Genomic DNA, 14,483 nt, shown 5'->3' with positions numbered 1-14,483 from the left:
TTGGCCTAATCAAAATTTCCCGTACATCCGTTTTAGTTAAACAAACATAGTGTTTCGAAAAATGGTTCTGCTTCCGTCATCAGGTAAAAATCCGAAGTATACTCTGTTGCATACATCCTGTGGACGTAATCTCTGTCTCGATAGAGTAGGGTCCAAATGTTTCATCTGATGACGGAAGCAGTGTTTCTAACCGAAACGAGACGATGGAAAATGTCCCGTATTTGAGTAACTTCGATGGCTGTCAGTAAGTGTATACTGGAGCGGAAGCTCTGCCTCGAGTTATAGAAAAACTCTTAAATTTTGCGGTAATTGTTCGTTTACTGATGCCCAGTTAACGAATCATGACACGATCACAGCTTGGGCTGTGATATTGCGCCGTGAATTAGGCCTCCAGGTTTCCGCTTCATGCCCCGGCCGCTTTACCCCTGGGGAAAGAGCCCCCGGTACCCACTGGATATGAAGCTGGGTGAGCCCCAGAGCCGGTCTGGACGACGCGGAGAAGAGAAAATTCTTGAACCTACTGGTGCTCGAATCCCGAACCCTCGATCGTCCAGCCCGTAGCCACTAGCCATACCGACTACGCTATCCCGGCTCCACAGTATGCACACATACCTACATACATAGCTTCACATGATATAAATATTCGTATATGCACATACATATGAATGCAAATTAAAATGGCCTACGTATGTAAAAGAATGTTCGGCTCTCTGTATACGGGACGGCAAATCCATCCACTTGTTTTCGTCGCTTTCCTTTTCGATGTGTCGTCCGTTAAACAGTGCTGCATAACGCCCATTTGATAAAAATTGCATCCTTTCGTAGTTGCAGAATTCCTGTGCCGATTAATTTATTCCTGTTAGGATGGACTACAGCTGTCGGAAGTGAACACAAGAGCGTGAGGCCGCGCCACCATCAGACCAAAACATCTCGCGTCCTGGATATGTTAGTCACTACATTCTCCTTCGGAACCCTAAAGAGCACGTGTTTGTTTCGACCCTTTGAAGCTTCAAATTCATATACACAATATTAAATAATTCAGTCCTTATACCTCCATTACAGACCTATCGACTAATGTTTATGGAAATAATCGCTGTATATTCAGAGTATGAAAGGTACATTGCGTGCAAAAATTCAGTTAGTCGACGGTAGTTGGCACCAGTAGTCAGAGCCCTCCTCTCGTCGAAGAGGAGATCCAATTTCAGAACACGCAAGTTATGGGTCCAGACGGGGCCCGAAACCAAGAATGACTATGCTGGCGAAGGCCATCAGCAAATTATTGGTCTGCAGTTATATACCTCCAAACAGGCGGTGTATGTATTAACAGCTGTTTTAAAGTGCTGAATATGGATGTTAGTTAATAAGTCGCTACAGTTTGATATCAGTGAGCGTATATCACATAAGTTCGCGGTAACCAAAGAACTGCCTGCGTTTATTCCGAAGTGATGTACACCGGAACCCCGTCCATTATAGAAAATATAGGGGGAAGTTTCGGTAAGTTACTGTATATTGAACTACATTTGAAGTTGAAATAGTCGTGGCTAGAAAGAGAGCGGTCTTGTGGCCTGTAACGCAGTTTAGTTCGGAGAAAGTCCAGCGTTTCGTGGGAACTTACCGCCGCCATTTTGGAGCTGAATTGTAAGCCAAGCAAAAAGCAACAGAACCCTTTAGAACCAAATGATAGTCCCTTGATATGACTAACATGTCATACAAGGTGAAAATAAATGTATGTTACAACGCACTGCGGTTGATAGATGGGTTCAATCTGATCATATTTTGTTTATATATCCATGTCCGGAAGCGCTTCCTTTTGGCACTAAGGGTCACAACAGTTTCCCGAGAGGATGCATAAGTTTTAGGGGATGTTATCGTTGTTTTACATTATAAAAGTTGCTCAAAAGGGTGGCCACCGACTTCGTTTCATGTTCTGCACCGCCTGGCCATGTTATGCCGAACTCTTTGAAAAATTGCCGGCCTTTCCCGGACGGTTCCAGCTGGTACTGCAGTTCTTGCCACAAGATCATGTGTATCCACTGGAGTCTCGTACGCCAGGCTTTGCATGTACCCCCAGAGAAAGAAATCCAGTGGAGTCTAGTCAGGAGAGCGAGGGGGTCAGGTGATTGGGCCTCCAAGTCCAATCCATCTGTTGCCAGAGGTTTCATCCAAACACTCACGGACGACATTACTGCAGTGTGCTGGGGCGCCATCGTGCTGGAACTACATTTCACGACGGGATTCCAAAGGCACTACTTCCAGCAGCTCGAGTAAGGTCTCTTGGAGAAATGTTAGGTAAATGTCACCGGTAAGCCACAGAGGCAAGAGGTAAGGGCGTCCTTCTTCACATTTCAGAGGCCCTAGCACGTAAACAAAGCGTTTCCGGTGTATTAACAAATATGATCAGATTGACCACATCTATCTACCACAGAGCGTTGTAACATATATTTATTTACACTCTGTATATATCGTTGCTTGCCTGTTGCTTCACAGGAAATAGAAACAAAAAGTAATGTATGAGTTGTGTACTGCGTGTTGTTTTGTCACACGTCAAGTTTCACACCTGTGCTGTCATACGCCTTTCTTCCGCTTTCCACATTACAATCTAAATATTATCACATTCCTTGTTTATTTATCTTCCTCCCTCCCGCCACTTCTCCATGTCGTGTAAGCCACACACACAGTAACTGTATGGAAAGATTATCGGTTTATTTTCGTTTGAAGTATCGGACGCTCACATTCTCAGAGCTATCTGTGAGAGCCCCTGCAGGAAGCACGTGCACATATCGATAGATCTATCGATTTCACTTCCCTGCTGGTCGAGTGCATCACGAGTCGATTCTCACAGTGTAACTACGACAAGGGATTTCATGTTGTATTATAAGTGTACAAACGTTGCAACAACTTTGATGAGATTTTATATTTGAGGTCCTTGGTCATCCGCTTCTTTGTAAGTTCTCAGACTTGCCCCTTCTTAATATACGAATAAATATATAATTTTTTGCTTTAAGTGTTTCAGCCACGCTTGGCCATCATCAGAAAGCATAGCCAACACTACAAAGATATAATTTTCCTTATGCTGAACGTAGGTTGTCCATAGTAAAAAAATCTATCTTTGTAAGAGGCCGTGGGGGCACATAGGGTTGTGAGACGTCGAGGGTCCCACATTTTCTAGACAGTCGGTCCACAAATGGCAGTGAGATTGTCAACTTTACGCGCCGGCAGGCCGCCCTTTCCCCCCAGGAACATTCCTGGTACTCGTTTCTGTTAGAGGCTAAGTCGACCCCAGGGCCATAGTGCTGCTGGAAAGATTAGGTCAATTGAAAAATCCATCGAACCCGGGGCATTGAGGCTTGTAGCATAGGCCCTTAACTAACTACGCGTAGTTGGCTGAAGCACTATGCTAGAAGCCGGAAGGTTGCGGGTTAGATTCCCCATGAGGTCACTGGATTATTTTTCTTTTCAATTTATCTAATATTTCCAGCCACACTATGGCCCTGGGGTTGACTCAGACTGTAACAAAAATGAATACCTGGAATTTTCCTTGAAAGAGGGGGGGGGTAAATGGTGGCTGGTGCGTAGGGCTGACAACCTTACCGTCGACTGTGAGCCGACTGTGTAAATAATGTGGGGGGCCTCGACGTCCCGAACCCTATGAGCCTTCACGGGCTGTTACGGGGGTAGCTTTACTTTACCTTTTTATGCGACAAGAGAAAACAACACGTACCCTGCCAGATCCCGGTTCTGTCTTGATCTCAGGACTACACGACCGAATTAAATACACATAATAAAATAGCAATAATAACAAGAATAGTAATTAACCGCAAAAGTTGGCACTAACTTTGCCGACAAGCGGCGGTCGCTGGGTCGGTATACATAGTTCGCTTGCGGACTACAGGCCACGGATTTTTTTGTAGTAATTAACCAGTATTGGTTTAATTTTTATAAGTTCAAATTATCCTATCTTAACTTAGCTATAAAAACAAATTTTAAGGCTGGTGAAAAATTAAGAGACGTTTTTATTGCGAATAGCCCATTCCCTTCGGAACACTGGGACAAATTTGTAGCAGTTGTTCAAGCCTACAACTGAAAACCTGCATTGCGGACAGCAACATGACCTTCCCCCAGTGTAAGCATTAGCCAATGGAAAGGGGCTATCACGGAGAGTTGAGAGTGACTGTGTAAATTCCACCTGATGATGACTAAAAATAATGGCCGAAACATGTCCTAATGTAGTAACTGTGTACTTGTCATAGAATTATACNGCTCTCATGGACTTAGCCTGGTCTCAGGTGTTTATAATCTTCATGTTTTGTGACATTGGTTTGTCCAGTGATTGAGGCTAGCTCTTTCTAAGGGACCCAACTGAATAGGTGTTTTCCTTCACCTGAGGACGGAAACAGATCCAGTTTCCGAAACGTCGTGTTTTTATTTGTTATCTTAAAAACCAGGACGATGGATAAAGTCCAAAAACCCAACATATCAGTGTGTTATACTCCATCGTCAGAATCCTATAGTAACTACTTAATTACATTAATACTTCAGTCTAATATCGATTTCAAATAGTATTGTCGCTTGTTTCCTAGGTAACGCAACAAGAAACGATGGGTTTCGGATTAGACGGATGTTTACTGGACAATTATTTGTTTACACTCACAAATGTAATCACTCTCAGTAACGCCCTTCACGTTCCCTCTTCAGTGGCTTTACTCTTGCGCCGCTATTCTCGGTGGAGCCTCCGTTCTTGGTTCCTCCCATATCGCTCGTTAAATTCTCCCCGATATCGACGTCTTCCAGTCGAATCTTCTCGAACGGTGTTCACTGCTCCCTACATAGGCTCGGCACGGATCACCCACAGAAAACACATCGCTGCTTAGCAACGGATATCATGTATTGTTGTCAGGCTTGTCCACCCATGTCTTGCCTAGCAACGGACACCCTATATTGTTGGATGCTTCGTTGCTGTGGGAACTGTTGCTTAAGCACTTCCCTAGGCAACGGTCTGTTTATGTTTCGTTGCCTAGGAATTGCTAGTCGTTGACCAGCAATGGACGTTCTACAGTCCGGTCTCCTGGCGGCACGCCACAGTATAAATCCCTTTATAACTAGTGTACAGCATACGTAAAATGCTTTTTTCCAGCGTTGGGCACGCCTTCTGATGAGGTGGTAAGTGGCCGAAACACGTAATAGTTTATATTGTCATATTGGACCTTACTATTCATTCATCTATTTTGCAGCGTAGGAGTCGCGAAAGCCAGTCGGTATAGCGAAGGGCTTACGGGCTGGACGGCTTGGGTTCAATTTCCGGCAGTGAAAGATTTTTCTCCCCTCCACTGCTTCGAAAGTGGCTCAAACCTCTTATCCGACGTGTACTGGAACCCTGGGTTACAGCGGCTGTGGCGTGAAGCTGACCACTCACGTCCATCTAGTGCGGAGGTCGGGAATGGTGGAGCTGTACCTCCACCCCACCCCCCATGTTTTCGTGGCATAATGCTAAATTAATTAAGCCCAGGGACAATACTTTTATTTTACAACGTTTAAAATAAAGCACCGAAAGTTAGCCTACGAAATATTAGCAGTAACAGAGTAAAGGAGGTGAAATCGGTGCGCCTGCGCAGATACGTGCATTTGTTTGGGAACCATGTTCGCAACGAAGAGGTGCTTAGAGTCTAGGAGTAGGCCTTGCCTGTGAGGCGCCAGTGCTCAGCGAAAGGCCGTCCAGTGGCCTCATCTTGCTGACCTTGTCCCAATGTCGCGTGTACCTTATATGTAAGCCTTCCGGAGTACTTCAGGTTGCGTTTCTCAGAAGAAACGGCGAGTATCCACGAGAGAGCTAGACGCATGTGTCAGGCGAAGGTCCCGTATGCAAGCAAATATTATAGAGGACAGTTTCTACGGGCTGAACGGCTGAGGAATAGAGCTTCAGTTCCAAGTAAAAGCAAGTGTTTTTTCCTCTTCTTCACAGTGTCCAGACTGGTTCTGGGGTTCAGTCTGTACCGGTGGCTCCTCCGGAGGTAAAGCGGTCGGGGGCGTATTTAGTGCACATAAGAGTAATGCGTAAGACGAACTAACTGTTTCAACTATCGTTCTCACGTGTCCGTTTTTGTTCGGAAGGAATTTCAGATGAGCAATTGCACGTTCCGGATGGATAAGCGCTTCTCTATGGAAGTTCGTATGACAGAAATTTCACAGTGCGAATCTTCGTAAGGCGTGGACTGAGTAAGGGATTTTATGAGTTCGGGTTGAGCTTCACGCGTAATCTCGGGAGCCCCATAGCTCAAGCGGTTAGTCGCTGGCTTCCCACCGAGCTCGGGTCTGGTCAAGTGGGATTTGTGGTGGACAAAGTGGCGCTGGGGCAGGTTTTCTCCGAGTACTTCGATTTCCTCTGCCAATCTTCATTCCACCAAATTCTTCATCATCGTAATCACCTAGGGCAGGTACAATAGGCCAATCAGTGGCCGCCATGCCGAGTGGACCAAGTTGGACTAAGCGAATTAGAAAAATATTCACGCGTATGGGGAGTGACAGAATATTGAAATTCAGTTACACAGGCGGGGGAGGCAGGAAGTGGGGGTGTTACAAATGGAAGCAGTGGAGTGCATCGGCGCAACTGTTTCGTGCCACACGGTGATGATGAACTATTATTAGTGTTCCAACATCCGCTGTGCCCACACCACACAAAATAAATAGAAATAGAACGAACCGCGCCCTTGGATGTCAGGAACATCCTATACCATCGTTCAGTGCTGTCACAAGGGGCCGTGGGCTGGGGGGATGCATGTTTGTAATTATCATATGAAACTGCAGCAATTCTGTTCCCTTCAGAAACATCGCTAACCCTAAGGTGGCTTGGGGTCAAAATATTCAGATTACCTCCACCTGGGTTGTGACACACTCAAGATGGAGGCAGTAACCTGCTCCGAAACATCGGTATCTGTCTACCAAATTACGGAGCATGAAATTTCAGAAGATGATCTCAGTACCCGTTTGGAACTTTTTCTTGAAAATCTAAAACTTCTTCTGTAATATGGCATGGTCTTCTGCCCTGAAGGCGGTAGCAGTAGGTTCCCCCGAAAGATAGTCTTCCTGGATGTGATATGTAATCTATTCTGAAGGCGGAGGCAGTGGGGTGCTCCGAAACGTTGGTAACTGTACGAGTCTGCACGGGGTCAATTCCGTACTCTTCACAGGGCCTCCATTTGGAAATTTATTTCGAAAACCGTAACCTTAATATGTGACACCGTACAGTCTTGAACATAAAGATGAGGCCACCGAATTTTGGTAACTACCAAATTGCACAATAATATGATTAGCTGGTCAAGAATAGGTTTGTTACTGGCCTCAGAAGAGCCAACCAGGAGGGACGATATCGTGAGCCAGATAAATCCACTCTCCTTCCTTCATGTCTTATATTAAAACGTTGTATATACACAACCCTGCGATGTGCGGTACATACGCCATCCATCTCCTAATATTTGGTCAAGAATACAGATTGTAAAGGTCCTCATCACGCAGTTTGCTTATCCTCGTGTTACTCCCCACCCCCACTATGCGAATTAAAAAAAAATACTCTCGCTTAGGTCCAAATATTCTCCTCAGCTCCGCATTCTCAAGGGCTCTGTGACCACGTACAAAAGAACAAAAGTGCAGTTAGGGTTCTCACGGCGGTAGACGTGGGATATGGCCCCGTGTTATGTGTGGTAGAAGTTTACTGACGTTTCGGGAGAACATTCTGCCAACATCTTCAAGTTGAAAGCAAGCAACAAGCAGAGTTCTGCTTTATGACTGTTTCTTGCTACCTCACTTTGCTGCTACTCTTCCCCCCTCAAGATGGAAGTAGTACGTTATTCCGAAACGTCGGTCAGCTTCTACCATAGTTCATGGCATCACAGCCTAGAAGCGAATGATGTTCCTATCGGTCGCTGTGCGAATAGTTTTATACTGTTCGTATGATGTGAATATCATAATAACCGGCCCTTAGCCGTGCTATCAAAAGCACGTGAGATGCCTTCCGCTGGAACACCCGTCCAAGCCCGAGTTGAGGAAAGGCAGTCTATCAAAAACCGTCCCATATATATTACATCACACGATCTTTCTCCCAGAGAGGACCCGTTCATTATACCGAAGCTGGCATCTGTAAACAAGTATTGCGTGTCTGCGGCTATGTACAGAGATGTTTGTGGCTGGGAATCTTTGGAATTTGCGAAGCGACGCCAATTCTGGGCAGGGATGGCAAAACCACCACGCATCCTTGTCACATTTGGCACTGATATTTCGACTGGAAATATGAACACGTTTTGTCTGCGTTAAAAGCTCCCTTTGGACAAAAGTTAGAATAATGGAACGGACATGTGTGTTGTGACACCAAGTGGTGTGGTGGGTGAGTACATATATCGCAGTATCAATCCTGAAGATGGAGCCAGTGTGTTCCTCTGAAAGTTCATACGCCATGGAAACCTCAATTCGCGGGATTATCCTCCCATTTGGGTCGACTCCGCAGACGACAGACTCATCCATTCGAGGGCAAGGGCACACCAAAGAAAGTAGCAACTGCAACTCGACGCAATTTCCGAGAAATGTCGTTGATATCGAGCAGGCGACTGGTTTCCAAATTAGCATGCCCACACAGAGGAGTAGTTGTTCACAATATCTTAATTTGAATTAAGTGCCGTCTTAACCACCGAAGCGCGTTATAGAACAGCTGACACTAGGAAACCACGCGGCAACGCAATTGTGAGAAGATTGGCATGCTTCGTTGCCTGGAAGTTGACTTTCTCAGTCATTCCTCTAGTTTCGTTGCTGTTTCCTTAATTTGCGCTTCCCCATACAGTAGCATGTGTTCCAACTGAGGCTGATAACAATGCTCGGAAATTGCGGTAACCAGTTTCCTTGGTGTGCCCTCGCCGTGAGCATGAAGGATTTGCCATGTCGACTGGTAGACTCCTACCAACGGTTCATACGAATTCGGTGCCCCTTACCCTGAAGATGGAGGCTGAAGGGTTAGTGGTGAATGTCTACTGGACTGCGTTGCTTCATGTAGTAAAAGACAGCAATCCTCATCTTATTGCTCAACATTGTGCAAGAAATACAGTTCAGAAACGTCGTTAAATAAATCAAGAACTTATTGACGTTACTCGTTCCATTGGGTCCCGTGTCGTAGATATACGGCACGTAAAAGAGCCACATGTCTCTAGGAGACCTCTGAGCAAAATTAGGCAACACATTTCCCGCCCAAGTAGTTTCCAATGCCTCTGGTAGATGGGGGAAATACCAGGTACCGAGGGCCGACCTCGTTGGCTGAACGGGGCTGATAGCACGCACCAGTACAGGTAGGGTATGGCGACAGTAGAAATTAAAGGGGGACGCAGAATGGACCAATAACTGGTCTAAGTGCATGGGAAAACCCACCCCCTCTAATAATAATACTAATAATAATACTCATTCCATGGCTCCACGGCCTTCTAATATCGCTGGTCTCAGTTAGGACAAACACCCGTTCTTATCCATTACATGCCTTTTTTTTTTCCTTCGCCACTTTATATCCATCTCTCGTAAATCATTCTCCACATCTCCCACGCATCTCATTCTGTCCACTTTCTCTTCCAAATGTTGGCTTAAAACAAGGCGACGGTCGCGGATTCGATTCCCGATGAATTAATTGGATTTTTCAGTTGACATAACGGTTTCATCCGCACTGTGGCCCTGGGGTCGACTCAGACTCTAACAGAAATGAGTACCATGAATCTTCCTGAGGGTAAAGGGCGGTTTGTCGTCGTATAGAGCTAACAACCTCACCGCCATCTGTAAGTCGATTGTCTAGAAAATGTGGGAGCCTGGACGTCTCACAACCCTATGGGCCTCCGCGGCCGTTTTACAGGGACCTGTTACCTTTAACGTTTACCCTTATCATATGCCCAATATCAGTGTAACCTTCTCCTTGTAATATGTGCTACCACATCAGAGACTTCTTACTTCCAAGGTTTTTAGTTAGTTTTTTATTTTGCAAACCCCTTGCTCACATATTGGTCGCTACACATTCTTCGAATTTCTCCCCTCCCACGCATGTAACATCTCTGTCATATCCACACACCGCAACTGCTTTTAGAGTTACAGATACTGTGTTTCTGGGCATTATCCGTCGTCCTGTTTCTGGAGACGGAATGCAGCCTTCGAAACGTGTTTCAAATAAAAACAGGACGACGGATAATGCCCAGAAACACAGTAGTTGTGTTAACATACCGTCTTCGGAAAATATTAGATCTTATTTGCTTCTAACTTTATATTTTGTACATGTTGGGGCACGCGGTAGCGTAGTTGGTTGAAGCAGTATGCTATACAAACTGGAAGGTCGTTCTTTCGATTCCCGATGCCATGGTACTTTTTTTTTTCAATTTACCTAATCCTTCTAGCCTGGGATCGACTCGGCCTCTGACAGAAATGAGTACCAAGAATCTTCCTGGGGGATAAAGAACGGCCTGCCGGCGCGTAAGGCTGACAGCCTCACCGGCATCTGTGAGCCGACTGTCTAGAAAATGTGGGAGTCTCGACGTCTCACAACCCTATGGGCCTTCACGGCATCTTACAGTGATAGCTTTACCTTTTTTACCTTTATTTTTTGTATTCTCTTCACAGTTCTTTATTTAAAAATAACCGTGAACCATAATATAATCGATTACCTGCATATAGACTCGATTTTTCGAGTAATTTGGGCACCAAAACAGTCGATGTCGATCACAGTGGCCGCGCTGTCTGAGGCATGAACTGTCTTCGCCCGCTCAGATACTTGGGTGTCGGTTCAAATCTCATTTGAGGCATGGATGTATGTGTGCGTTTATTCTGTGTGTAGGTCGCGGCCTTGCGACGGGCTGATCCCCAGTCCAAGGAATCTTACAGACTGAGTAAACGATCTAGAAATTCTTTCTGGTTTTCCCACCGATAACCTATACGCATTCCTCTTCGCCGTCATTCGTACTACATGCCCTGCCCATCTCATCCTTTTTGACTTGATCATTCTAATTAATCTCGCTATTCATAATAAACAGAATTGTAGTGGAGCAGGCTTCTTCCTTTGTGTCTTCGTATTTCCCTTTCCAGTATTTTTCCCACCATTGCTTTACTCCCATCTGGTACCGGCACCTGATGTATGCGATAGCCTTGATCAGGCAGCACATTATCACTCCTCAGGAGCTTCGTATCTGACCCGGCTCTCGTATAGTTACTGAGTAAAGGAAGTGTTTTCCTTGGTGAGACTCTTACGAAACGTCGGTGCATGCAGCTGTTGGGAAGCAAAGTATTACAGAACTTTAAGGTTTCGTAATTTTCCCCAGCGCGTCTAGACAAATGCCGGGATAGTGCCTCGTGTAGGCCACGACAGCTTCCTTCCACATACTTCCCAGGTTATGAGCCATCCTACCATTAGACGCTGTATAGGCTGGTTGCTGCCAGTGTCGTTAAACAATAGTCACCTGGGGATAGGAAGACACTGTCTAATAGATGTTCCCCGACGTTTCGGAGGCATATCTTAAGCAATCAGTCGATGTCGCAGAATGTATATGGATGTAGCACGTTTTTCCGAAACGTCGGTGAATATCTTCCGTGCTACACGTTGTCACATCTTAAAGCAGAGTCACGTGCTCGGCACTCGTGTTGCCAGTGGCTTCAGTTTTGAAGAATTCTTTTTGTTACACTACGCTGTCAGGAACTGAATGATTTAGCGTCGAATGATGAATTGAAAATGATCTGGAAGGAACAGGTCATGTTCTAAATAGAGATGATACCCGGCGTTGCCTGGAGAGACTGAAGAAAGCCAGTGTCCCCAAAGGGACTGGAACCTAGAACCTCGCGAAGAGGAATTTAGAGCGCTGTTGCTGAGCCACTCTGTGCGGCTTCAAGGAATTGAGAACTACGCCATGTGTTTTCTTATTTGTGGGGGGGGGGACCTTGATAGCGTGGGTTCGATGTCGCGTGAGATTTGTGGTGGACAGACTCCCCCCCCCGCAGGTATCCCTACTTTGACGCAGTCATATGATCCTGAGAGCTATGCGGACGGTAGCGTAACTACTGGTAGGGTCTCCCATGCCGGGCAGGGCAAGGGTGATGATGTGAGACAAAAAGGGATACCCTTTTTTAACGGTTGCAGTCGGACGGAAACGACAAAATTGAGACGAAAGTCACAGCGTTGTCAAATGCCAGATGTTGCATCACGAACATCACGAAACATGCCACCCTAGAGACCCTAGAGACGGATGGTCAGTGACAGAGAAAGTGTTGGATGCCGTAGAAGTCCAGTGGCCGGACGCCATAGGACCTATATATAAAACTGACGCTGAGGCAGCAAAATGTTTATTTAATGTTTCGAAGTATTATGTAGACGTTATAAACATGCTAAAACAATAAACAAAGCAGTTATTTATGTTGCATAGAAGTCGTTAGTGATATGTCGTGTTTATACGCAATGCCTCAGAAGACGATGAGAGACTTGTTGACTGATTCCGGATATGTTTCTGATGTTAATGCAGATTATAGCGTAGTTTTAAGTACTATGGATTGGATAAATAAATTTATTGACAAATTATACACACCACTCGGAACTACAAGTAATTACAGCGCAATCGCAGATGTACGCACTTTGCGGTTCACCGTTACGTACACGCTAGTGTCCTCAGTCTATTAGTCTCCACTAGCCACTTCCTCATAATGGATATTTACACAGGAACTGTGAGAGTCTCACTGAGTTACACACTCCAAGTATCGCGGTACTATAGCGCACACAAAGTCTTCTCATCGTAGCCAGACTTTCAGCTCTCATGTGAACTGCACTCAATACGAGTAATTCTGATGCCTCCATTCCTCACTTGAACTCGTCCACTCCTGGCAGGCTCAAAACTGAATTCCATGCAATTGTTTCAGGTCCAGACGTGATGCAGGAAACTCCGTCCATTCTTACACCTGAGGAAGAAGAGAAGAGCATGAAGCGTAAGTGGGAACCATTTCTTTTTGTGTTCGTTTATAACTGATGAACTGGGTAGGAGAGTAATTCAGGCACAACACTTATACATGAACTGTCTGTTGAGAGGCACAAAGCAAAGAGTTGATGCATTATTTTGGCGGCACATAGTATGGAAAACGCGGCGAACCTTTTCAAAAACCAACCAATCCTCATATTTCTTTCCACACACAATGTAAATGAATGTAACGGTGAGATGAAAGCTCTAAATTATGCAATTTTTGTTACCATAGCAACGATTTGTTGAGCATTATCACGTTGCATGAACTTCAGTTACATACTAGGTCACGAATGATGTAGCCGTCCTTTGTTTCAGTGTATCGTGTCTATTTCGTGAGTATTGATAATATTTTGAAGTGATTCATCTAATTCTGAGGTCAAGAATGGTAGGGTGATACCTCCACCCCCACATACGTCCCGATGGGGTAGTTCTTAAAGATGTAAAGTGTCGTATACTATACAACGGTGATGGTTTAATATTGATTATTTGTGCGTGTTATTCATAAGAGACGGTGTTAAATACCGGCCTCAAATTATCAATTGGTAACACGTAGACTGAAAACGAATGTGGGAGCAAGCAGTAGCACCAATATTTGTATGGTGAGGCTCATCAGTGAATCTCAGTGAGCAGTATAAAGGTAGAGCTGTCTCTGTGCTTAACTAATTGAGCACTGTGCCTAGAAGCCGTATTGGGGAGTGGATGTATAGATCCACATTTTCTTGACCTCGGCACTGACTGGAGGTGAGTGGCCAGCTTCACGCCCCGGCCGCTTTACCCCCGGGGGAAGAGCCCCTGGTACCCATTGGATAGGAAGTTGGGTGGACCTGGATGTCATGGAGAAGAGAAAATTCTTGACCCTACTGGGACTCAGTCTCTGACCCCTTGGTCATCTAGCCCGTAGCCAGACACTATACCTACTGCACTATCCTGTCTGCTTACAGATAGTAGTATTACACACACAAAAATTGTAAATTACAGGCTGCTTTTACTAACGTTAAAGAAATCAGTGTAATCATTGTTGCCCACTTTCTCTCTGGTGATATTAATTGGAATTAAGTACATATGATTTCTGCTTTCTAAAACAATTGAAGATACAAGCCTCCTGGTTTCTCATTGCAGATTTCGCCACATTACTGACTGGACGAACATCATCCATGTTTCATAGAGAAGACGGGTCACCATCTGTCAGTTTGCACCAAAATAACAACAATTATGTTGCCACTGGTAGATTCACCTTCCATCGCAAGAACCTCTACTACTCATTCTATGTGTCTGACCCTTTATACCGCCCTCGTGCCCTGCAGTTTTCAGACTTTGAGGGTAATATTCTGGGAGAACAAGCCTTGTTCATTGATGGAGTTACCAGTGTATATCAAAATGTAACTGGCAAGGTAATCTTATATTTCGCTAAACTATACTAGAATTAAACTGTCTTTGCATGCTGAAACGCTGGGATCATTGGTTCGAATCACACTCAGGGCA

The 14,483-nt window shown here is 45.1% G+C and overlaps 1 protein-coding gene across 2 annotated transcripts in view; it reads left to right on the top strand.

Annotated features, from left to right (window-relative positions):
• Positions 1–14,483, top strand: part of LOC111864519 (dorsal-ventral patterning protein Sog) — a 270,870-nt gene that overhangs the window by 233,869 nt on the left and 22,518 nt on the right. For both annotated transcript variants that reach the window (XM_023851818.2, XM_023851817.2), the window contains exons 4-5: positions 12,904–12,969; positions 14,121–14,392. In XM_023851818.2, coding sequence (XP_023707586.1) covers positions 12,904–12,969; positions 14,121–14,392 — 338 coding nt within the window. The remainder of the gene's footprint in view (positions 1–12,903; positions 12,970–14,120; positions 14,393–14,483) is intronic.

Source organism: Cryptotermes secundus, unplaced genomic scaffold (genome assembly GCF_002891405.2).
Source record: "Cryptotermes secundus unplaced genomic scaffold, Csec_1.0 scaffold960, whole genome shotgun sequence".
In the NCBI taxonomy this organism is placed as follows: Eukaryota; Metazoa; Arthropoda; class Insecta; order Blattodea; family Kalotermitidae; genus Cryptotermes; species Cryptotermes secundus.
Note: the sequence above shows the minus strand (reverse complement) of the source record. Positions and strands in the feature narration are given on the sequence as shown.